At 38.5% G+C, this 25,910-nt stretch overlaps 1 protein-coding gene across 1 annotated transcript in view; it reads right to left on the bottom strand.

Annotated features, from left to right (window-relative positions):
- Window positions 1-485: 485 nt before the first annotated feature.
- The window catches only part of C1H1orf87 (chromosome 1 C1orf87 homolog), an 88,246-nt gene continuing 62,821 nt past the window's right edge, over window positions 486-25,910 (bottom strand). The window contains exons 9-12 of the mRNA XM_065911955.1: window positions 23,575-23,639; window positions 13,354-13,433; window positions 9,633-9,840; window positions 486-646 (exon numbers count right to left, since the gene is read on the bottom strand). Coding sequence (XP_065768027.1) covers window positions 486-646; window positions 9,633-9,840; window positions 13,354-13,433; window positions 23,575-23,639 — 514 coding nt within the window. The remainder of the gene's footprint in view (window positions 647-9,632; window positions 9,841-13,353; window positions 13,434-23,574; window positions 23,640-25,910) is intronic.

The following is a 25,910-nucleotide window of genomic DNA, read 5'->3' as shown; positions in this document are numbered from 1 at the left end:
AATACTTTTGTTTTTCTTATAATGTGGAAATCCTAGAATAGTGACTAGAGGGAAGATTGACTTATTCATCCAAAAAAGACATATTCAGGTCTCTTATGTGACAGGCATTTTTGGAAGTTGACAACATCTAGCATGTTTTTTACTATATGGAATTGAAGAGTTAGCAAAAACACTATTTGATCAGTAATATAGAAAAAAAATCTTTGAATATTCATCATCAGCTTTATAAGATTAGAAGAGGATTTTAAGAAATTGGGCTTTTGCCACCTCAGAAAAGAAAAACCTGGTTTTCTCAGATCACTTGGAGCTGCTTATGAGCAAGCATCCTAGCCAGAAATCAAGTCCAAGTTCAAAGTGTCTACAATAGCTGCGCCGGCCTCAATTCTGACAGTGCCTCCACCACTGCACTCGGGCTGTGGAGAAACACGTGTCTGGGTAAAAAGGGAGATAAAGGGAACATCTGTTCTCACAATATGGGCTTGTTATCATAGCTCCTTTAAGTACCGAAGCGCTGGCTCCAAAAGCATATTTTCTCCAGCACGGAAACTCCGCAAGGCTTGGTCAATTTTCCGAGGGCTCAGGGACAGGTTGTAAATGAGATTGTAGTTGTGAATGAGGCGTCTGGCTCGTTCCTTCTCTAGGACTCCTATCATTAGGTTGGGTGAGTGAAAGGTTTTTAAAAGAGAATGGAGAAAACACAAAAGAGGAAAATGCATTAGTTTGAATGACTTCTAAGCAAAAATTAAATGCTAATATTTTGATACTTTAAGCTTTAAAAAAAAACATATGACATCCTAAAAAGATATTTACAGTCCTGACCATGTGTCATAGATGCTGAGAGGAATTTGACAGTGATCTGGGGGAGACGGGATGGGGTGCAATAAAATCCATAGGTAGACTCTAAAACAATTTTAGCTTGTTCTTTGTAGCCATAAAACTTTAAAAGACCAATTTTTGAAAATGGTGGAGTGCCTGCTAAAAACAATTCCTAATTGCTCTGGTTTTATGTTTATCTTATTGAAATATCCAAACACATTCCTAAACATGCAGGATTTAAATAGCTCACTTTTATGCATTTCTGGAAATGTATTTACTGTGACTCCCTCCAGCTTGCTGTGTGATTACAGGTAAATCATCTAACTTCTTGTGGCTTAGAGTCTAAATCTGTGGAATAGAGATGGTGGTACTTGTCATCACATGATACACTCTAGTACCCATATGTTATATGTACCAATGCTGATGTGCTCTTCATGCTAAGGGTAAGCAGATTTTAATAGTTGCAGAGAGGAGTGTAAGTGTAGAACATGATAACAGCAAAAATCAATAACTCATTGATAAGCCTCGATTTGTGAGCTTATAAATGTCAGATACTGTGCCTGGGAATAGAGAGGATATTGAGAAAGGGTTTGTTACCTTAGGAAGATCCCCAACCAGTCAGGATGGTAAGAGAAGCAGAAAATTTAGAGTGCAACAACAATATTGATTGATACTTATATACAGCATTCACCATGTTTCAGGCATCCCTCCAAACAACTTAACCAGTATTGACTCACTTAATCCTCACAACAATTCATTTGCAAAGAGAGAGAAACTGAGGCATGGAGATGAGAATTTTCTTACCCAAGGTTGTGCTTAGTCCTTGCATTTAATCATCATACTGTATTATAGAATGAAGGGAAAGAGATTGTTTCAAGCAGGGCTCAACTCGTTTTCTAAATATTTTCCATGAATTGTGAACATCTACGCTACCGGTGTCAAGCTTGTTAAATACCTTTTATAGAGATAAAGGATATATCCCTTGCATGTTGTTCTTCTAGTCTCCTGTATTTGTATAGATTGTCATAATGATTGTGAAATTTTTCCTCATAGAATCCAGAGGGAGTGGTCCCCTGTTCATTTTGTAGAAAGCCATGGCCAGTCAATCAGTGTTGGGCTCTAGTGGACACCTGTCATCTCTGTTTAAGCTCTGTTTTTGTTCAAACGTGCAATGATAGTTGAGTGTGATGTTCTCCTCTGAACTACTCTCTAATGAGTGTTTCTAACTGGACTACAGACAGCTGGGGTCCTAATGTGATTTATTCCATCCAGTTTTATTTGGTCCTGTCCTGTCCCTTCCCATCCCATCCCATCCCATCCCATCCTATTCCATATCATCCTATCCCATCTCACCCCATCCCATCCTGTCCAGTTTGCTGTTTCTTTTCAGGTTTATTTGTGGTCTCTTTCTCCTATTAGAATGTTGGTCCTTTCCTCTGAAGAAATATCTTTATTTGAGTTAGTCAGTTGCATCTTTGCAATTTTCCTGGATGAGGCGGCTGCTCTTGACCTGGTCTAGGTTGGACCCCTCAAGACATTTCCTCATACTCTATCTCTGGAAATATAAGTCCTGAGCTTTGGAGTATGTCTGACTGAGAAAGATACTTTAACATTTTGAGCCTCAGTTTCCTTGACTCTAAAATAGGAATAATTAAATTTGATGAAAATGAATAAAATAGTAAGTGCTTACCACAGTGTTAGGACTATAAAGCACTCATTAGTGTAGATACTATGATAGGATGGTTATAATAGTTATATCATCATTATTTAAAACACATGGAAATATATTTTAACTAGAATAAATTATTTGTGTATAATTTATATTTTAATTAAAAATTAGAATTAATGCTAAGAAATACATATATGAATCACCACTGGTGTTGTTGGGGGGCCTTTTCTTCTATCTTCTAAGCTTTACCATTAGTAGAGGATTTGTAGTAATAGACAAAAGCTCATTAGCTGAAATTTATTTCTGTTTGATTTGTTGTCATTAGGGAATGCCCAAAACAACTGCATAAAATAACCTTTACAATCCATCAGTGTTGTTAAAGCCTGTCCCTATCCCACCAGAACCAAAATGAAAGCAGTAAGAACCTCTTTATTATCCATTTCATTTTACAGTTTGTAAAGAACTTTTAAATCTCCCTTTCTCAAATATGGGAGGTATGTTTTATTATTATCAGTTTTACTATTTTACAGATGAGGAAACAGACTTGGTGAATAAAAGTGACAGCAGTTCATGAAGTCTGAACTTGAATCTGGTTAAAAACACACAAAGAAACAAATTAACAAAGCAACAAGCAAAATCTCATGCTCTTTCCAGTATGTCATGGGAGTTTGGTGCAGTGGGAAGTCAGTAGACCTGGGGTTAGAATTATGCCTCACTTCTCACTGGCTGATATTTTATCACTTTGAGTTTGGCTTTCTCCTCTCTAAATAAGAACATTAATCCTTTCAGCAAGTGGTTGATATGAGGAATTAGTGATGCCATGTCCAGACCCATGCAGAGAATATCCTTGAGGGCTCTTTTTGCACTCTGCCTCTTTGAACTCTAAAATATTTTCTATTTAGCTTTTAGTTCACTGGGAAAATTCCAAATCCACCAGTGACTCAGACATTTATCCCAACCACCCATCTTTCTTTAGAAAGCACGACCAGCTATTCATAGTCATTCCTTATTCTTTCTCCTCAAGGATATTTTCTTGACAACGCCCATTAAAGAATAAGCACAGAGTAGGTTCCCAGAAATGCTAATTTAATGATGGATGTTCTGCCTTCACCCTGGATAAAGAACATCCTGCCCTACATATTTCCTTGCACATAATAAAGATCACTGATTCATCATTGGGCCGAGTAGGGATCATCTACTCAGTGTCTAGAGGAAGGCTGTGGTGGTCTGCTGAATACTGTGGCTAATAAACCAAGAAGATGACCTCAGTTAATCCTCTTTCCTCATTAAAGATAGTTATAGATGTTTCCAGATCTGGCTGACACATTCCTTGGCTATTGAAGAACTAATGAATTTCATAGAAACAGAGAAAACAGGCATAAATAGTGAAAAGGCCATGAGAAAGTCATTTTAAGTCTGCCAGAATCTGCCCCAAAGTCAACAAAACTGCGTTTTTCCCCAGAACAGTTTAGAAGTATGAGAAAGGTCCCAGTCTCTAGGGAGTCTCTTAGCAACTAAGTTTATGATCTATCATCCATCATCAAAACTCAGCATTTGTTTCTTTAGAAACATCTTTTCTCTCTGCTTGAGTTTTGGTTTTGTTTGTAACCCCATTACCACTCTTGCAGTTTTGATATGTGTACCTAGACTCATGAATATTTCAGTAACCTTTTGACCTCCTTTTTTCCAGTATCTTCCCTAAAAGATCCATTTCTGCTTTTACGGTGTTCTCCTCTGGTTGAAACTTGGTGAACACTGAGTAGAGAATTAAGCTCATCCCAACCCACAGGATTCACAACAGGGTATCAGCTTCACCATCTGGTTCAACATGACCTTCAGTCCTATCTTTCTTACTCTGTTCCCCATCATACTCATTCTCCCCTTCTAACCTTTGCAGAAGATGGTTTCAAAGTCTTCTGTATCTCTCCTTCCAAGTTCAGCTCAAGTTCTTCTAGTGAGCCCTCTCTGACTACCTGCCTATATTACACAGTGTGCTTTTAAAAAAAAAAAATCTCTTCTGTCTTTTCCTTGAATTCTTTAACTCTAGCTTGTGTCTTCAATCATAATGCTTTACTATAATCTGTCTTTAAAATTTTTGTTTTACTGGCATTGAGTTATTGCCAGCCTTTGTGCCTTACCTAAAAGTTCCTTGATGAGACCATGGCTCATCCTTTCTGGTTTTCCTCTTGGTCTAGCCTCTAGTACAGTGCCAGGCTCATAACAGAAGTTTAATAAATTAGTTAGTTTCTAATTCAGTTAGATGAATTTTTCATCTAAAATTTTCATTTCCCCCTCTCTTTGCTATAGTTATTAGAAGTCCTTGGGTATTGTATGATATTTATATTTTATGTGGTCTAGAATTCAAAGCAAGGTGAAACAAAAACATTACAGAGAATGAAAAGGTATTAGTATTTTTATATGATCACTTCTAGAAAGTACTAATGGCAAATAGATGGGGAAACAGTGGAAACAGTAGCTGACTTTATTTTTCTGGGCTCCAAAATCACTGCAGATGGTGATTACAGCCATGAAATTAAAAGACGCTTACTCCTTGGAAGGAAAGTTATGACCAACCTAGATAGCATATTAAAAAGCAGAGACATTACTTTGTCATCAAAGATCCATCAAGTCAAGGCTTTGGTTTTTCCAGTGGTCCTGTGTGGACGTGAGAGTTGGACTATAAAGAAAGCTGAGTGCCAAAGAATTGATGCTTTTGAACTGTGGTGCTGGAGAAGACTCTTGAGAGTCCCTTGGACTGCAAGGATATCCAACCAGTCCATCCTAAAGGAGATCAGTCCTGAATATTCACTGGAAGGACTGATGCTGAAGCTGAAACTCTATTACTTTGGCCACCTCATGTGAAGAGTTGACTCATTTGAAAAGCCCCTGCTGCTGGGGAAGATTGAGGGCAGGAGGAGGAGGGGATGACAGAGGATGAGATGACTGGATGGCATCACCGACTCAATGGACATGGGTTTGGGTGGACTCCAGGAGTTGGTGATGGACAGGGAGGCCTGGTGTGCTGCAGTTCATGCGGTCGCAATGAGTCGGACACGACTGAGTGACTGAACTGAACTGAGAAAGTACTAATGTGCACATTAACTCTTTTTTGAGATGTAATTGATATTAGTATATCACATTGTAAAAGTTTAAGGTGTACAACGTGATTGATACACATGTATATTACAAAATGTTTATTAAAATAAGATGAATTAACAAATCCTTTCTCTCCCATAATTACCATTCTGTTGTCATTGTTATGATGAGTTCATTAAAGCTCTACTCTAATAGTAGTTTTCAACTACACAACACAATATTGTTAATGAGAGTCATCATGATGTATGTTAAATCCTTGAAATTTATCTTCTGACTGAAAGTTTGTACCCTTTGACCAATATTTCTCTGTTTTTCCTGGCAACCACCATTGATGGTATAGAACTACATGTCCCATATTTTTAGACTCCATGTATAATGCTAACTCTTCGGGAACACAGTATGTAATTAAGTACAACAACTTCAGTGCATATGTTTTTGTATCTGCTCCCCCTTTTCCATTCCATGGGTCTCAGACCTAGTTCTGAGTTTCATTCTTTCTCACTTAGACATTGCAATAACATCCTTTACTCTTTTTATGCTTTAAACTTCTCCTTCATTCTGCACATAGCCATCGAGGACCTTTATGAAATACAACTTCACCATATCAATCCCTGCTTAGAAACTCAACACGCTACTCACTATCTTTGAATTAAATCCAAATTCCTTGGTCTGTTATCTAACACCTTCCTAGATCTGATCCCATCCTATAGTTTCACCTTTTTCATTTAATAGTCTTCTTAATGGCCCTTATATTCTGTTCAAACCAAATTCCTTGTATTGAGCTTCATACATAATGCTTTGCTTGGCTAACTTGCACCTTTGCCAGAAAAGGCCCTCTATTTCATTCCTTTGTATATAAATGGTACTTTATCTTTAATGAGCAATTTCAAACTAATATAACCTTTCCTGATCACCTCACTATGAAGGAATTCTCCTCTCTCCAAATGCCGGCATAGCACTACCCTCTAATGGCATTTATTACCTTCTATTTTGGGTTTAGTTATTTATGAACATTCACTCATTTATTTGTTTCCTCAATAAAAAAGGTCAAACAGAACTGTGCAATGTGCCGGGATAAAAAAGGAATGTAGTCTACTTGGTGGATAGTAGGAAGTCCCAAATAGAAAGATATAATATAGAAATATGATAATGGATGTTAAAGAACTCTGAGAGGCTGATAAAGGTTGGCCTAGATATGTCTGGGGAAATCATGAAAGTCTCGGAGGAGTAGAGCTTGAGTTCCAACCTAAAAGATGTTTAGGCACTAATTAGCCAGGTGGACAAGGTGAGGAGCTGGTAGGGGATGGGGTAGTTAGACAGGCAGATAGCTCAGGTGGAGGGCATAAGTTTAGAAAAGGCACAGTCACAGGAGAAATCAAAGCACGTTTGAGGAAGGCAAATTAATCATTATGATGGGGAATATAAACTCCTGTTAAAGAGTTTAGAGGTCAACCTGTTAATAGGCATGCTGAAGATTTCAATCAGGGGAGTTACATGATTGGATTGTGGATTAGACTCAGAGAAACTGTCAGCAACCTGGTAGGGGATTCATGTCTGATTTATCTTTTTTTCCTGATTGTGGTCAGCACAGTGCCAGGCACATGTTTTATGTACAAATTATATTTATTAAGAAGTGAAATAAAGGGAGGTGTCCACTTACAGACTGCAACACAAATAGAAAGGTATATGATTGCTTCTATGTCCTGGCTATTGTAAATAGTGCTGCAATGAATACTGGGGTGCATTCATCCTTTCAAATTATGGTTTTATTTGGTATATGACTATGAGTGGGATTGTAGGAAAATATGGTAGCTCTATTTTTAGTTTTCTAAGGAACCTCCATACTGTTTTCCATAGTGGCCAGTTTACATTCGCATCAGCTGCGTTGGAGGGTCCCTTTTATCCGTACCCTCTCCAGTATTTATTATTTGTAGATTTTTTTGACAATGATGGCCATCCATTGTAGTTTTGGCTTCGGTTCAGTTCAGTCACTCAGTCATGTCTGACTCTTTGTGACCCCATGAATCGCAGCACGCCAGACCTCCCTGTCCATCACCAACTCCCAGAGTTTACCCAAACTCATATGCATCGAGTCGGTGATGCCATCCAGCCATCTCATCCTCTGTTGTCCTCTTCTCCTCCTGCCCCCAATCCCTCCCAGCATCGGGGTCTTTTCCAATGAGTCAACTCTTTGCATGAGGTGGCCAAAGTATTGGAGTTTCAGCTTTAACATCAGTCCTTCCAATGAACAACCAGGACTGATCTCCTTTAGGATGGACTGGTTGGATCTCCTTGCAGTCCAAGGGACTCTCAAGAGTCTTCTCCATCACCACAGTTCAAAAGCATCAATTCTTTGGCACTCAGTTTTCTTCATAGTCCAACTCTCACATCCATACATGACCACTGGAAAAAGCATAGCCTTGACTAGATGGACCTTTGTTGGCAAAGTAATGTCTCTGCTTTTTAATATGCTATCTAGGTTGGTCATAACTTTCTTTCCAAGGAGTAAGCATCTTTAATTTCATGGCTGCAGTCACCATCTGCAGTGATTTTGGAGCCCCCCAAAATAAAATCTGACACAGTTTCCACTGTTTCCCCATCTATTTGCCATGAAGTAATGGGACCAGATGCCATGATCTTAGTTTTCTGAATGTTGAACTTTAAGCCAAGTTTTTCACTCTCCTCTTTCACTTTCATCAAGAGGCTTTTTAGTTCCTCTTCACTTTCTGCCATAACGGTGGTGTCATCTGCATATCTGAGGTTATTGATATTTCTCCTGGCAATCTTGATTCCAGCTTGTGCTTCTTCCAGCCCAACGTTTCTCATGATGTACTCTGCATATAAGTTAAATAAGCAGGGTGACAATATACAGCCTTGACGTACTCCTTTTCCTGTTTGGAACCAGTCTGTTTTTCCATGTCCAGTTCTAACTTGTTTCCTGACCTGCATTTAGGTTTCTCAAGTTTTGACTTACATATCTCTAATAATTAGTGATGTTGAGGATCTTTCCATATTTTTTTTGTCAACATATATATGTCTTCTTTGGAGAAATGTCTATTTAGATCTTTCACTAATTTTTTGATTGGGTTGTTTTATTTCAAATTGAGTTGCATGTGCTGTTTGTATATTCTGGAGATTAATCCCTTGTTAGTTGCTTTGTTTGCAAATATTTTCTCCCATTCTGAGGGTTGTCTTGAATGGATAAAGAAGATGTGGCACATATATATAATGGAATATTATTAAACCATAAAAGAAGTGAAATAATGCTATTTGCAGTGATATGGATCAACCTAGAGATTGCTATACAGCCAGAATTAAGTCAGAAAGTGAAAGACAAATACTGTATAATATTGCTTATATGAATCTAGAATACAGAAAATTCTATATTCTAAATTCTATATGAATATAGAATCTAGAAAAATAATACAGATGAACTTATTTACAAAGCAAAAGTAGAGTCGCAGACATAGAAAACAAATTTATGACTACCAAGGGGAGAAGAGGGGGTGGGATAAATTGGAACATTGGGATTACCATATATGAAAGTGTGAAAGTGTTAGTTGCTCAGTTGTATTCAACTCTTTGTGACCCCATGAACTGTAGCCCACCAGGCTCTTTCAGTGGAATTTTCCAGGCAAGAATACTGGAGTGGGTATTCATTCCCTTCTCCAGGGTATCTTCCTGATCCAGGGATTGAACCCAGGTTTTCTACATTGCAGGCAGAGTCTTTACAGTCTGAGTCACCAGGGAAGCCCTTAACATAAATATACAAGTATATATAAAATAAGTAACTAATGAAAATCTGCTTTATAGCACAAGAAACTGTATTCAGTATTCTGTGGTGACCTAAATGGGAAAGGAATCTAAAAAAGAATGGATATATGTATATGTATAACTGATTCACTTTGCCACACAGCAAAAAATAACAAAATGTTGTAAAGCAACTATACTCCAACAAAAATTAATAAAAAATAAAATTTGTGTTTCCTAGTATAAAATGAAAAAGAAAAAAAGAAAGAAAGATGTATGAGCTGTAAGTTGCACACTTCACCTGTATTACTCAGATCACACAGATAGAGGGCATTTTCTAGCTTCCTGAACCTGTCGATCCATGTCTCACATTCTTCAGATGTGTTTTTCATCACAGGACTGACAGAAGGCTGTGAGACTGGCCTGATCTTCAAGGCATTCAGGATATCTTTGGGGGCTGAAGTCTCAGCAGGTGGGTTTTCTGGTTTCAAATCTTTTTCTGGAGTTTTCTACCAAAACAGCACAAACATCTCACTGGTAATGCATTCACCACCCAGAGCTCCCCCAGTTTCTTGACCAATGACAAGGCTACACAACTAGCAATATTTATTGTAGGTCTGTCTTGTAAATCTGGAGGATGGATTTCAAGTCCTCAGTGCAATAGGACCATATATGCCAAGTCTTACTGGAAACAGACTACTATGTTGAGTATTTTATTTTTTCTTTAAAGGAAGGGTGAAATTGTGACTTTTATTCAGCTTGCATTTCTAGTTTACACAGAGGTTTCATAACTAGCTAAGATTTTTCATGATGTTCTACTCTATTTTATACTACTGGGATGCATAGGCAATGCTTATAATTTCTTGGTGGGAAAACTTCTGAATCCTTGAGTGTGAGATTCTTGACAAAAAGTGATTTAAACAATAATGTGATGTCACCTTGGTTGTGTGGGCTCACTGTAATGAAACAAGGTGCCTCTAGTTTTGCCTGTCCTATTCATTTAACAAAGGAAGCTGAGGCCCGGTGTGGGGAATAGACATATTCATTGTACTGTTGATGGTAGGCAGAAAACTAGATCAAGGGTATAGAGATTATGTCAGGCTCATCTTTATATCCTAAACTCATGTCCAGTACAGAATAGAAATGTTTTTAGAATAAATATACAAATGAGTTTCAGTAGATCCATGAAAGACATTCTGTCACCTGCCATGTAAAGAGAGTGGGCATTTATTGTTTGACCTGCCCAACCCCACTTTTCCAGGAATTACCCTTCCTGTTGATACATATGGTTGTAGAGAGAAACATCATGCATCTAAGCACATAGTGCAGGACTGGACATCTAATGCAAAATGGCCAATAAATATCCAGTGATTTTGGAACCACTTGTGAGAGCTAAAGGCAGAGATAGAAAAACAGAGATTATTCTGGGTGAGAGGTGAGGAGAAAGAGAGAGAGAAGGGATACAAAACTGACATCAGAGAAGAGAGAAGATATAAGAAATCGTGATGATGTTCAAAACTCAAGTCTCTGATTTTAATTTGTTACGTTTCTATTGTTGGATAAAATTATAGATATATTATTATATATATTATTATTTATATATTAAATAATTGTAAATTATTTTATATGCACAATTTGTTTTATATATAATTATATATGCAAAATATGCTCCTCTATCCATCTAATAAATTAAGTTGGTTGAGTTGGTTATATTAGTTGCAATCCAAATATTCTTAACTAATTTGTCACAGAATTAGGCCTCCCACTTTGTATACCACCTTTGCTTCTCCCAACTTTCAAATACCCGAATTTCTCCATCCTTGTCTCAAACTTCTCACATATAAGCTGTGGAGATCCCACTGCTCTAAAGAATAGTAATTTCAATAAGAGGCTAAGTTAACAATAAACATGAATTCAGTAATCCATGTAGATCTATGCTGGAGAATGTGGACAATCATCTTGTTTGAAATAATATAATGCTATACAAAATTGTATGAGCTTCCCTCATGGCTCAGATGGTAAAAGAATCTGCTTGCAATGCAGGAGACCTGGGTTCGATCCCTGGGTAGGGAAAATCCTCTGAAGAAGGAAATGGCAACCCACTCCAGTACTCTTGCCTGGAAAATTCCATGGATGGAGGAGCCTCATAGGCTACAGTTCATGGGGTCGCAGAGAGACAAGACTGAGCGATTTCACTTTCACTTTCATACAAAATTGTATCCATATGGATGACCAGTGACCAGTATATTTTAAGAGATTAATATATAAGAGTTCTACTTTTATAAAATCAATTTTGAGAGAAGCTGAAAGTTTTTATAAAGTAAATACCATAGGGATTCTTATACTTTTTAGAGCTTTGGACTACTTTAGAAATCCAATGAAAACTTCAGATAATCTACCCAGATAAATGCACATTTGCATAGGATTTGTATGATTTTAGAAAGTTCAAAGAGGTCCTTGGAGTTGAGGAACTGACTTTAAATAATTACATATTTCTTCAGATATTTCCACACATTCTTTGACCTCTAAAGACAGGGAATGGGGGAATTTGTATGAGCCTGAAATTACAGACTCAACCTGGTAGGTAAGTAAGTAACTGACTAACACAGCCTATACTGTTTTGGTCCCACTGTGTCAGGATGTCGTCCAAATTCCTTTCTTGGCCCTTGAAATCATTTAAGTTCTTATTCTTGCTTCTCTTTCTATGTATGCAACTTTTTCTCCAGTCACATAAAACTGGGAAAAAAATAAAGCTGCTTGATGCTCTTATGCCTTTTACATGCTGTTTCTTCTGCTGTAAAAGTCCTTCTTGCCATCTATGCCTCAGTGCGTTGGGCTCCTACTCATCCTTCAAGGCCCAACTCATATTTCACTCCTTATGGGAGGCCTTCATTGACAGACTCAGGATAGGAGAGGGGAAATTCTTTGTAGCCCTTTTATCCATCATAGCACTTATTATTGGATAGTGTCTGTTAGAGTATCTCTTCCCTCCCCCAGAGATTGGGAGGCTGGGCCTGTGAGATAGTCATTTATGTATCTACAAGTTTTGGTTAGTGACTGTCACATAGTAGGTGCTCAGGATATGTTTACTGAATGAATAAGTGAATGCATCAATGAACAATTTTCTCTGGGACAATCAGAAAGCTGCTTTACCAAACCTCTGCCTCAGTTTCCCTTTCTAAAAAGTGAGACAATGAATGCTGCTTATATACGAACGTGAGAAGAATCGATTATTGCCTAGATGCAGTAAAATCTTCAAATGAGGCAAGAAAAAGAGCAAACTATATATTTTTTTATAATCTTACACACAACAGACTTAACACTCAAGGAGAAAAGCATTTGCTGTTGTTTCTTGCATGGCAGAGGCATGCCAAAATGGATACTATTTTCTAAAATATTTCAAAGTGTGAAGTGTATGAAGAGGCCTCCCGTCATTTGAAGACGAATTATGTTCTAATCCAGGCATTTAAAAAAACAACAACAACAGAGAAACTCAGGCTGTTTCTCAATTTTGTCTGCATCTTCTGGCTAAGTGCTGGGAATATTAAAAAGAATTTTAACTGCTTGCCAGATTTTCTTTTTTTAAATCAAAGAGCCCATTACGTTTTAAAATGTGATGTCTGGGGAAAAGGTCACCCTGCTTCTGGAAGCTGGATTTAAGATGTTAAAATAGGCCTAACAACCACCCTTTATTTTGATGGCAGTTGGTGACTGGTCACAGGCTTTGAAAGGACACCCGTTCACATGCTACAGGTTCAATGTTTGGGGGCCAATGGCAAGTCGGTCACTGAGTGGTGATGAGAAGTTTCTGCAAACATACAAGCTCAGACAGAAATCAACCACACTCTTGGAGTTCTATTTCCCTTCTCTGCTTGAGTAGAGTCTTGAAGTCACAGCTAGTCTAATATTGAAGTACTGGGTGGAAATCAAAAATTCAGAAGGGACAGCCTAACCCAGCATCAGAGCATAGAAGGCAAAGGATTGGTAAAGCCCATCCCCAAGTTCTATACTAGGCTGCATACCATTTGTTCAGTTTTTCCTTGAGATATCTCAGGAACTTCAGGATGCCCTGGAGTAGCAGAAATTTCCTTTCCTTTCTTTCCTAGACAAGAAAAAAAATGGTTTTAACTTGGTCTCTTTGTTTTAACATATACACATATACACCCTGGCAAAGAAAATGTTGAGACTCTGCTATGTGATTGGCATTGTATGGGGGTGATGGGGATACACTGGTGGATAAGAAGGATCTAATTCCTGCCCTGATGAAGCTCACAAAGGGGAGATAAGTGCTAAATAATCACTCAAGATTATTATTTAATTACAAACTACCATAAACACAACAAAGGAAAATGTGAAAATAAATTTATTTCAGGCTAGGGGTAGGAGTGGTGGAGGATCAGAGAAGGCTTCTTGGAAGAAGTGACACTTAAACTGGGGACCTGAGGGTGAATAGGAGTTTCCAGGAAAAGGTGATGGTGGCATTGCAACAAAAAGAATAAAATGCTTAGGAATAAAATTACCTAATGAAACAAAAGACCTATACATAGAAAACTATAAAACACTGATGAAAGAAATCAAAGAGGACACAAACAGATGGAGAAATAGTACCATGTTCATGGATTGGAAGAGTCAATATAGTGAAAATAAGTATATTACCCAAAACAATCAATGATTCAATGCAATCCCTATCAAGCTATTAACGGTATTTTTCACTATTAGAAACCAGAACTAGAATTACTAATTTCACAATTTTTATGGAGACACAAAAAACCTCAAATAGCCAAAGCAATCTTGGGAAAGAAGAATGGAACTGGAGGAATCAACTTGCCTGATTTCAGACAATACTACAAAGCTACAGTCATCCAGACAGTATGGTACTGGCACAAAGACAGAAATGCAGATCAGTGGGACAAAATAGAAAGCCCAGAGATGAATTCATGGACCTATGGACACCTTACCTTTGACAAAGGAGGCAAAAATATACAATGGAGAAAAGACAATCTCTTTATCAAGTGATGCTGGGAAAACTGGTCAACCACCTGTAAAAGAATGAAACTAGAATACTTTCTAACACCATACACAAAAATAAACTCAAAATGGATTAAAGATCTAAATGTAAGACCAGAAACTATAAAACTCCTAGAGGAAAACATAGGCAGAACACTCTCTGATATAAATTACAGCAAGATCCTCTATGAACCACCCCACCTCCCAGAGTAATGGAAATAAAAGTAAAAATAAACAAATGGGACCTAATTAAACTTAAAACCTTTTGCACAATGAAGGAAACTATAAGCAAGGTGAAAAGACAGCCCTCAGAATGGGAGAAAATAATAGCAAACAAAACAACTGATGAAGAATTAATCTCCAAAATTTACAAGCAGCTCATGCAGCTCAATACCAGAAGAATAAATGACCCAATCAAAAAAATGGGCCAAAGAACTAAACAGACATTTCTCCAAAGAAGACATACAGATGGCTAACAAACACATGAAAAGATGCTCAACATCACTCATTATTAGAGAAATGCAACTCGAGAAATGCAAATGCATTTGCAAATGCATTATTTGAGAAATGCAAATCAAAACCACAATGAGGTACCATCTCACGCTGGTCAGAATGGCTGCCATCAAAATGTCTACAAACAATAAATGCTAGAGAGGATGTGGAGAAAAGGGAACCCTCTTACACTGTTGGTGGGAATGCAAACTAATACAGCCACTATGGAGAACAGTGTGGAGATTCCTTAAAAAGCTGGAAATAGAACTGCCATACAACCCAGCAAACCCACTGCTGGGCATACACACTGAGGAAACCAGAATTGAAAGAGACACGTGTACCTCAATGTTCATTTCAGCACTGTTTACAATAGCTAGGACATGGAAGCAACCTAGATGTCTATCGGCAGACAAATGGATAAAAAAGCTATGGTATATATACACAATGGAATATTAAGAAAAACACATTTGAGTCAGTTCTAATGAGGTAGATGAAACTGAAGCCTATTATACAGAGTGAAGTAAGTCAGAAAGAAAAACACCAATACAGTATATTAATGCATATATATGGAATTTAGAAAGATGGTAACAATGACCCTATGTGCAAGACAGCAAAAGAGACACAGATATAAAGAACAGACTTTTGGACTCTGTGGGAAAAGGCGAGGGCGGGATGATTTGAGAGAATAGCATTGAAACATGTATATTACCATATCTGAAATAGATGACCAGTCCAAGTTCGATGCGTGAAACAGGGCACTCAAAGCTGGTGCACTGGGACAACCCAGAGGGATGGAATGAGGAGGGAGGAGGGAGGGGGTTTGGGATGGGGGAACACATGTACACCTCTGGCTGATTCATGTCAATGTATGGCAAAAACCATCACAATATTGTAAAGCAGTTAGCCTCCAAATAAAATATATTAATTTTTAAAAATAAAAACAAACAAACAAACACACACATGGTGGGCATGTCCATAGAGCAGAGAGTTTCAGATAAACAGGGATATCAGCCTGTTGAACTTCCCTGAATGAAGAGGGCTTTTCCAGTTTGGGGAGTGGCAAGGGGCCTTTTCCTGTGGTCTTTCCTCTTAGAGAATGAAGCACTTCCACCTTCCTTTCCATTCAAGTTTGCACTTGAAAGATCATGTAAAACCTTTGTCTTCCCCTTTCTTGTTCATTCCTATGGTCAGAGGTCCTATATGGAAAGATTATGGCATCCCTACCCAAGGGGATTTTATGGCCCATGTACTACTTTCTCTGGCTGCTGCCTTCATGAATAGAAGAAATTTCCTTAGAAAGCAGGAAAAAGACATAAAGACCTTCAGTTTAAGTCCACTGAGGCTTATTGTGGGCATCATTCATTCATCACTCAACACCTGTCATCAGAGTTGGCAACTTATTACTGACAGCTACATAGCACAGATTTCTGGGAGCTTCAGCTTCAATATTTAATGCATAATTCAAATATGCCATTGTGTGCGTGCTTAGTCACTTCAGTTGTACCTGACTCTTTGCAACTCTATGGACTATATAGCTCACCAGGCTTCTCTCTCCATGGGGTTCTCCAGGCGTGAATACTGGAGTTGGTTGCCTCAATCTTCCCAATCCCAAGGGATCAAACCCACGTCTCCTGTGGCTCCTGCACTGCAGGTGGATTCTTTACTGCTGAGCCACCAGGGAAGCCCCAAATGTGCCATTAACAAATACATATTGTTTCTGAGTTGGCTGTTGCTATTTTCAATAAAATGATTCAATCAATGAATTTTTATAAAGGGTAGAAGTTGACAGTATAACATAATGGTGGGGGAATAGAGGCTCTGAAGCCAGATCCCTTGGGTTTGAGTCCTGGCTTGACTCTTTTCTCTATTAGCTGCATGATTTAGAGCAAGGAACTTGTCCTCTCTGTGTCTGTTTCCACTTCTGTAAAATGGGGATAATGCTATCTATAGGTTACTGTGAAGATTAAATGGACTAGAAAGTGTAAAGCAAATACTTGGAGCATAGCAGGTACTCAATAAATGTTAACTAGTAGCTATCTATGTAAGGATGCTTATAAAATAAACATATTGGATTAAAGAGCTTTTTGTTAGACTCTTAACATTGCACTTACAAATAATTATGAATCTTCTCCCACAGTTTCTTGATGGAGAAGGCAATGTGATTTCATAATCTCTGAAGGCCCAGAACCGAGCATTATAATAAGTACTCAATGCATGTAAAATGGATGATCATGTGCCCTTAATTTGAAGTTCGGAAAATAAAGCCACTGATTGTATATTTCTGTGTTTCCCACTCCTTTTCAGGCCCTATAGGAGGAAGGGTTTTTCTCTATTCTTCCATATCTAACCCAGATGCTACAGATGAACTTTGGTGTCAGGTACGAATGCTATTAATATAATCCAGATGTTTCCCTTTACCAGCTGCAAGCTTTCAGATCATAATCTTGTCAGTTGTGAAAGGGAATGATAATTGCATTTTGAAATTATAATTTATGTAGGTAATTAAAAACTACCTACATAAAAATGCTTAACACAGGGAAGATGCCTAATGCAATGTAGTATTGCTTGCCATTGTGTTACTATTATGTGACTTTAAGCAATCTAGTTTCTCCAGAAAAGAAAACTTTACATTATGTGCCAGGAATTTTTCACATGCATTATTCTTTTTAATATAAGATCTAGTACCTAGAGTTTGTCCCAGTTCAGTTTCTCTATTGTTGGCATTTCTAAAAGTCCCATAAGGAGAAAATGCAGGCTCATCTCCTTGGCTTCTTTTAAGCTTTCCTTTCTCCTTCCTAATGCTTATAAGCATATCTTAAAAGGTAATGGTTTTCACATGTGGAAATTGAGAAATTCAAGGTAGGGATGATTTTTTTTTTTCCTTTCTAACACAGAAGGAAGGACAAATAATAACCATCTGTCTAGTCTGCCTTGAAGATTTGCATTGGAGGAAACAGGCCAAGCTAGCTTCTAGAGGTCTCCAGGTATTGTAAGGGCCAGGTTTTACAAGGCTTCCAGTGGATTCTGAGAGTTACACAGCCAACCCTACCATCTCTCCCCACACCCCTCAATAATAACTTGAAATCAGTGGTCTTCAGCACTGGTGCTAAAATGCTCCCACCTGGAGAGCTTTAAAAATTACCAGTGCCTATGTGTCACACAAGACCAATTATATCAGAATCTCTAGGGGGTGAGAACCCAGTTTGGGACTTCTAAAAAATTCCCAGGTAAACCTAAAATAAATTCATAGGTTTAAAACTGATTAAAAAAATTAAAAAAAAATTAAATAATACCGTTTGCAGCAACATGAACAGACCCAGAGATTATCATACTAAGCGAAGTAAGTAAAAACGAAAGACAAATATATGTGGAATCTAAAAAAGTGATACAAATGAACTTATAAAACAGAACTTACAAAACTTATAAAAACTCACAGACATAGAAAATAAATTTAAGGTTATCAAAGGGCTGGGGAGGAATAAATTGGTTATTTGAGATTGGTAGATAAACTAAGGACCTGCTGTGTAGCACAGGGAACTATATTGAATATCTTGTAACAACTTAGAGAGTAAAGGCACCTGAAAAGCTGTAGTGGTGGTTTAGTTGCTAAGATGTGTCTGACTCTTTGTGACTCCATGGACTGTAGCCTGCCAGGCTCCTCTCTCCATGGGATTTCCCAGGCAAGAATACTGGAGTGGGTTGCCATTTCTTTCTCGAGGGGATCTTTCCAACCCAGGGATCAAACCCATGTGTCCTGCATTGCAGGTCGAATCTTTACCACTGGGCTACTATGGAAGCCCTGTGTGTGTGTGAGTGTGTGTGTGTGCGCGCGTGTGTGTGTGAAATTAAAAGATGCTTGCTCCTTGTAAAGAAAGCTATGGCAAACCTAGACAGTGTATTCAAAAGCAAATACATCATTTTGCTGACAAAGGCCCGTCTAGTCAAAGCTATGGTTTTTCCAGTAGTCATGTATGGATATGAGAGTTGGCCATAAAGAAGGTTGAATGTTGAAGAATTGATGCTTTTAAATTATGGTGCTGGGGAAGACTCTTGAGAGTCCCTTGGACTGCAAGAAGATCAGACTAGTCAATCCTAAAGGAAATCAACCATGAATATTCATTAGAAGGACTGATGCTGAAGCTGAAGCTCCAATACTTTGGCCATCTGATGTGAAGAGCTAACTCACTGGATGCTGGGAAAGACTGAAGGTAAAAGGAGAAGAGGGCGGCAGAAGATGAGATGGTTGGATAGCATCACCAACTCAGTGGACATGAATTTGAACAAACTCAGGGAGATAGTGAAGGATGGAGAAGCCTTGTGTTCTGCAGTCCATAGGGATTGCAAAGAGTCAGACCCAACTAAGCAACTGAACAACAATCTGCTATAGTTTCTTAGGTAGTAAAGTTCTCTCCTTCTTAGCAAGACCTCCCAAAAGAGAGTGCTGTGGAGGGATGATAAGCCTAGCTCCCAGAACTATTTTGCTATTACAGGAGTGCAAAGTGCAGTTGGACACCAACATTTAGAATCTGAAGATGATGCCAACACCAGATAAAGGAAGCAGAAAGCCAAAGAGCAGATTCTTGACCTGACACTTGAAGTGAAAGTTGCTCAGTCGTGTCCGACTCTTTGCAACACCATGGACTTAGTCCATGGAATTCTCCAGGCCAGAATACTGGAGTGGGTAGCTTTTCCCTTTTCCAGGAGATCTTCCCAAGCCAGGGATCAAACCCAGGTCTCCCACATTGCAGGCAGATTCTTTACCAGCTGAGCCACAAGAGAAGCCCAATGGCTAGATAAAACCATTATAGCTCTTGCTGCTGCCCAAGTTTTCAGTTACATAAGCCAAAGCTTTTCTGTTCCTTCAATATAAGTAGTTCTAACTAGGAATTACTATGGATTTTTTTACCCTTAATAAAAGGGAGGTTAAACTCAGCCATTTTTCTATGTTATCTTGAGTGATGGGCCATCGATAAATGTTCGGGGGGATCAATGAGCCTCTGAGGCGACCATCGTTGCCTTCTAATGTCCCCCCATCTGCAGTCATGCGATAGGCCTGTTCCTTGCTTCCTGCTTCCCCTCGTCTCCCTCACTTCACCGGCTCCACTGTGAGGAGATTCAAAGTTGGGTCGTACTTCATTTTTGTAAAATACTACTTTAGATCTTAGAACATATGTATCTGCAGGGGTCTAAGCTCTTTTGTATTTGTCTTTATGGGAGTTTGCAGCATTTCTTGGATCTATGGCTTGAGATATTTTATCACTGTTGGCAATTTTCAGCCATAATTTTCTTCAATATTGCTTCAGCTCTACTCTCTTCCTCCTATCACTCTGTGACTTCATTACATGTATGTTGGATATTATCACCATTTCCTATATATCTTTTATATACTCTTTTTGCATATTTTGTCATCTTTTCTCATTCATACTTCAATGTGAATATTTCCTACTGAATCATATTCTAGTTCACTAATTCCCCCTTCAGATATGCCCAGTCTTTTGTTAAACCCATCTATTGAGTTTTAAAATTTAATTATTTTTAAATTTTTTTATGTTCTACATATTCCATTTGATTCTTTTTATAGATTCAAATTATTTGCTGAAAATTCTCCATCTTATTAATTTTCTCAAACATACTAATTACAGTTATTTGAAAATCCACATCCTCTCTTATACCATTGCTGATGATTTCTAATTGAATGCTGGAAACATTTTGTATGGATAATTCTAGAGATTTTATGAGCTGTTAACTTCTTACACAGAGGGGATTTTCCTCTTTTCTATCTGGTTGTTCAACTTGAATTCCAAATAATAGCCTTCAAAGAAATATTATTTTGTATTTTATCTTGTCTTCTGGTTGATCTTGCCAAGATTCTAGACCTTAGTCTAAGTTACAGACATTAAGTATTTATGTGATATGCAAATATCATATGCACATTAAAAGCAAGTTCATAGAATTTTTGTGATTCCAAAAGTGATCAAGTTTATAATATGAGGCAGTATATATAAAAATGAATCATTTTAATCAGGTTATCATAGAATCTTGTAATGAAAATCAGAATGAGAAAATTCACAGTTCTACACATTCCAAAGGCATAGCTATCTTTCGTTTCTTATAATATCCCTTCTTTCCTTTTATGACACTTACCTGTTGGGCTAAAGAACCGGCAAACAAAATGGCCTACTCGGTGCCTAGCAGCATTTTAATAATTATAGCTCCAGCAATATAGGAATGGGAAGAGATCAAGACTTTAAGTTTCTCAGTAGGCCACAGGCTGTCACAACAATGCAACAACAGCACCACACTCCTGTTGCTCTGTCGAGTGTAATACTGCCTAACGTTTTTGTTTGTTAGACTTACAGTCACCCTATGAGATTCTAGGTTCTGCTAAGAGTACACCTTGCTCTATGTTCCTTCAGCCCTAAGAATGATAGCTGCTTTCTATAGTTACTAGTAGCTGGGTTATCTCATGGTCACGGGTTGAAATATATCCTTTAAACAGGTATCACTGAAATTTGTTAATAAGGCCCTGTTTGAAAACAACTTAAGATGTAATCAAGTTAAGATGACATCATTATGGATTTGATTGGGCCCGAACTTGAACGAACAGGAGCGTCTTTGTAAAAGAGAAGAAGGATTTAGACACAGTTACAAAAGAAAGGCAGAGAAGGAAGAAGCCCATAGGAAGACAGAGGCAGAGATTGTAGTTACGTAACCATAAGCCAACAACAGCCTGCGGCCACCAGAAGCTGGACGAGGCAAGGAAACACTCTTTCCTAGAGCCTTGAGAGGGAGCATGGCCCTCTTGACACCTTGATTTCTGACGTATAGTGTCCAGAACCATGAGAGAAGAAATTTCATTATTTTAGGCCACTCAGTTTCTGACTTTGTTGTGATAAATGCCCGAGGGAAATGAACACACTCATTATTCTCATTTTGTGCTTTCAGTCTTCTAATTATGGATAATAACCAATCCCTCAACCCCCTGCTATAAATTCCCTTTGTTTGAAATGCCTAGAGAGGTTTCTGCTTTTCACTGGAATGCAAACTGATATACTACACTTCCCACCAAACTCTCAGTACCTTGTATTTTGATCCAAAGGGTAACCAGTAAATGGTTGATGGATGTACTAAATAGAGAATTGCAACAACAGATTAGTATCAATGCATATTTTTTCACCTGTCATATTTAACACTTGTTAATTGCTAAATATTTTGCCCAATTCATCTTCATCATTTCACTTAATAATATATCTTGGAAATCTTCCTGTTTTAGATTGGCCATGTGATTTTACAGCTGCATAGCTATATTAATTGGATATACTGCAATTTAATAAAATGGTGATTGAAGGATCTTGGCTTCCCTGGTGGCTCAGATGGTAAAGAATCTTCCTGCAATGTGGGAGACCTGGGTTTGATCCCTGGATCGGGAAGATTCCCTGAAGAAGGGAGTGGGTCCCTGCTCCAGTATTCCTGCCTGGAGAATCCCCATGGACAGAGGAGCCTGGCAGGTTACAGTCCATGGAGTTGCAAAGAGTCAGACATGACTGAGTGACTAAGCACACAGCACACACAAAAATTATACCACTGTATATAAATCTTGGAGAGCTTTTTGGTGAGGTATTAGTAGGGAAAGTACTTAGCTATAGGATTCCCAGATCTAAGGGACTATGCAACTGAAATTCTAATAAGTAATATCAACTTCTTTTATAAATGCACTACATCCATATTAAAGGGCTATTTCTAGATAATGCTTCATGATATACTACATGAATGAATGGATAAAGAAGCTGTGGTACATGTATCTGATGGAATATTACTCAGCCATAAAAAGGAACACATTTGAGTCAGTCCTAATGAGGTGGATGAACCTAGACCCTATTATACAGAGTTAAGTAAGTCAGAAAGAGAAAAACAAATATCGTATACTAACACATATATATGGAATTTAGAAAGATGGTACTAAAAAAATAGCCATTAATGCAAACTTCACTCTTAATTTTTCTTCACTGGTAAGCTATTTACATTTCTGGGAGAAATGATGTGAAATCCAACAAACTGATCATCAGAGCTAAGTCACAGCATCAACAAGAGCTCTGGGAATGGGAGGTCTCTTAAGGAACAAAATAACCAGACTCACCTGGAGGAAAATCAGATGACAAATCAGAGCCTATTTGCAGAGCAGCAGTGGAGATACAGACATTGAGAACAGGCATATGGATACAGCTGGGGTGGGGGAGGAAGGAGAGAGTGGGATGTATGGAGACAGTAACGTGGAAACATAAAAACATCTATTTTACCACGTGTAAAATAGCCAATGGGAATTTGTTGTATGACTCAGGGAACTAAACCAGGGCCCAGTATCTACCTAGAGAGGTGGGATGGGGAGGGAGGTGGGAGGGAGGTTCAAGTAGGAGGGGACATGGGTAAACCTATGGCTGATTCATGTTGATGTTTGGTAGAAACCAACACAATATTGTATAGCAATTAACCTTCAATTAAAAATAAATAAATAAACTTTAATTAAAAAGAAAAACCTGGGAATTATGCCTTTTATGATCTAACTGACCTAAAAAAATAGCCATTAATGCAAACTTCACTCTTAATTTTTCTTCACTGGTAAGCTATTTACATTTCTGGGAGAAATGATGTGAAATCCAACAAACTGATCATCAGAGCTAAGTCACAGCATCAACAAGAGCTCTGGGAATGGGAGGTCTCTTAAGGAACAAAATAACCAGACTCACCTGGAGGAAAATCAGATGACAAATCAGAGGAAGCTCTGCCCAACCACTCAACAAAATTCTCCCATCTATGCAAGAAAAGGAAACATAGTATCTGTGATCAAAGTAGGAAGCTCTGAAAGAATGTACAAAAAAGCTTAAAAGTTATATAGACTGTGATATCATAGGAATTTTTTGATGCCTCTATCATTAGGGGCTCATGAAGGAAATGGAAGCTACTTTACGTGTTTCAGGGATTCCCTGGTGACTCAGATGGTAAAGAGTCTGCCTGCAATGCAGGAGACCTGAGTTTGATCCCTGGGTTGGGAAGATCCCCTGGAGAAAGAAATGGCAACCCACTCTAGTATTCTTGCCTGGAAAATCCTATGGACAGAGGAACCTGGGGGGCTGAAATCCATGGGGTCAAAAAGAGTTGGACAACTGAGAGACTTCATTTTCTTTCTTTTCTTCTTAGGTGTTTCTACTAGAAATGGAACTTAATTGCCCACAAAATTATTGCAGGGGCTAGTAGAATGGAGGTTGGTGCCTGCCGATGGGCTAAGGGTTAAGTCTCAGTAGATGTAGTCCAGGGCCCAAGGAACTGCAGGAAATTCTAGCTGATGTCTCAGTTGCCTTTGACCATGAGTTTGGTGACTAGACAGTATAGATGGCATTCTGGCCACTGCAAAAACTGAGGGTCTGGAGCTATTACTACTGCAGGAAAGTAATACATACTCAAAATGTCCCTGCCCCTCTCACCACTCTTTCTGCCTTTCAAATCTCATGCAGTGGCATCCCAGTGATGGAACTTAAATCAATTCCAGAACCTCAATGTCAAGGGAGCTTTGGAAATGTTCTTTATAGCCTTCTCAACTATGGGAAGTATTACAACACGGGAAAGAACATAGAAGGGGATAGAAATGGGTGCTAAGTGCAAATAGACAATAGTTAGTGAAATCCCCAAGCAGAAATTGCATTGGGAAATGTGTGGGCATGTGATAATCATGGAGTCATTTAAAACTTATGAGTAGTTTAGGAACACTTAGGTAGGAAGAATAACTTAGATTTGCTGACCCAGCATCCATTCTCCATTTATATAAAAATATGCTTCTCTAGGATATTGGGCTACAATCAATGTCCTATACCCTTCTCTAGCCAATGTTGTGATCCATCCTGTCTAATTAATCTCAATCTATCACTTTTCCCATCCTTCTCTCCCTTATTTCCTCTTTCCCACTCTGTGTTTCTCATAATTTTTTGGTTTCAACGCTTCCCAAAGTTTTATTCTTCCCTAATTTTGCATGTAACTTTGTATCTTTTTGAAATATTTCTTTTTGCTTATGCTAGCAAGACAGTTCTATTGCTAGCAACCAAACTTAAAGTGGAAAGAATTTTTAGCACCTCTTTGCCCATCAGAAGTCAAGCAAATATAAACAGCCAGTTGTGAGAATATGTCCTAGGTTATCTAGAAGAGTTTTAAGGTCATATGATTTTATTCTCTTTATTTTTAATTGAAGTATAGTTGATTTATAAATACACACACACACACACACACACACACACACACACACACACACATACACACATATATTTAGGTTTCCCAGGTGGTGGTAGTGGTAAGGAACTCACATACCAGTGCAGGAGACAGAAGAGATGTGGGTTTGATTCCTCAGTCAAGAAGATCCCCTGAAGGAGGACATGGCCACCCACTCTAGTATTCTTGTTTGGGGAATCCTCATGGGCAGACGACCATCCTGGAGGAGGACATGGCAACCCACTCTAGTATTCTTGTTTGGGGAATCCCCATGGGCAGACGACCCTCCTGGAGGAGGACATGGCAACCCACTCTAGTATTCTTGTTTGGGGAATCCCCATGGGCAGACGACCCTGGTGGACAGTCCACAGCATCACACAGAGCTGGACACAACTGAAGCAACTTAGCATGTGTGCATGGATGTACATGTACAAACACACTTTTTCAGATTTTTTTTTCCCTTATAGGTTATTACTATATAATTCCTATATAGTATAGTATAGTTCCCTGTGCTATATAGTAGTCCTTGTTGGTTATCTATGTCATATACTGTTGTTCAGTTGCTCAGTCATGTCTGACTCTTTGTGACCCCGTGGACGTCAGCACGCCAGGTTTCCCTGTCCACCACCATCTCCCAGAACTTGCTCAAGCTCATGTTCATCTAGTCAGTGATGCCATTCAACCATCTCATCCTCTGTTGTCCCTTTCTCCTCCTGCTTTCAATCTTTCCCAGCATCAGGGTCTTTTCTAATAAGTCGGCTCTTCGCATCAGGTGGCCAAAGTATTGGTGCTTTGGCTTCAGCATCAATCCTTCCAATGAATATTC

Source organism: Muntiacus reevesi, chromosome 1, assembly GCF_963930625.1.
Source record: "Muntiacus reevesi chromosome 1, mMunRee1.1, whole genome shotgun sequence".
NCBI lineage: Eukaryota > Metazoa > Chordata > Mammalia > Artiodactyla > Cervidae > Muntiacus > Muntiacus reevesi.
Note: the sequence above shows the minus strand (reverse complement) of the source record. Positions and strands in the feature narration are given on the sequence as shown.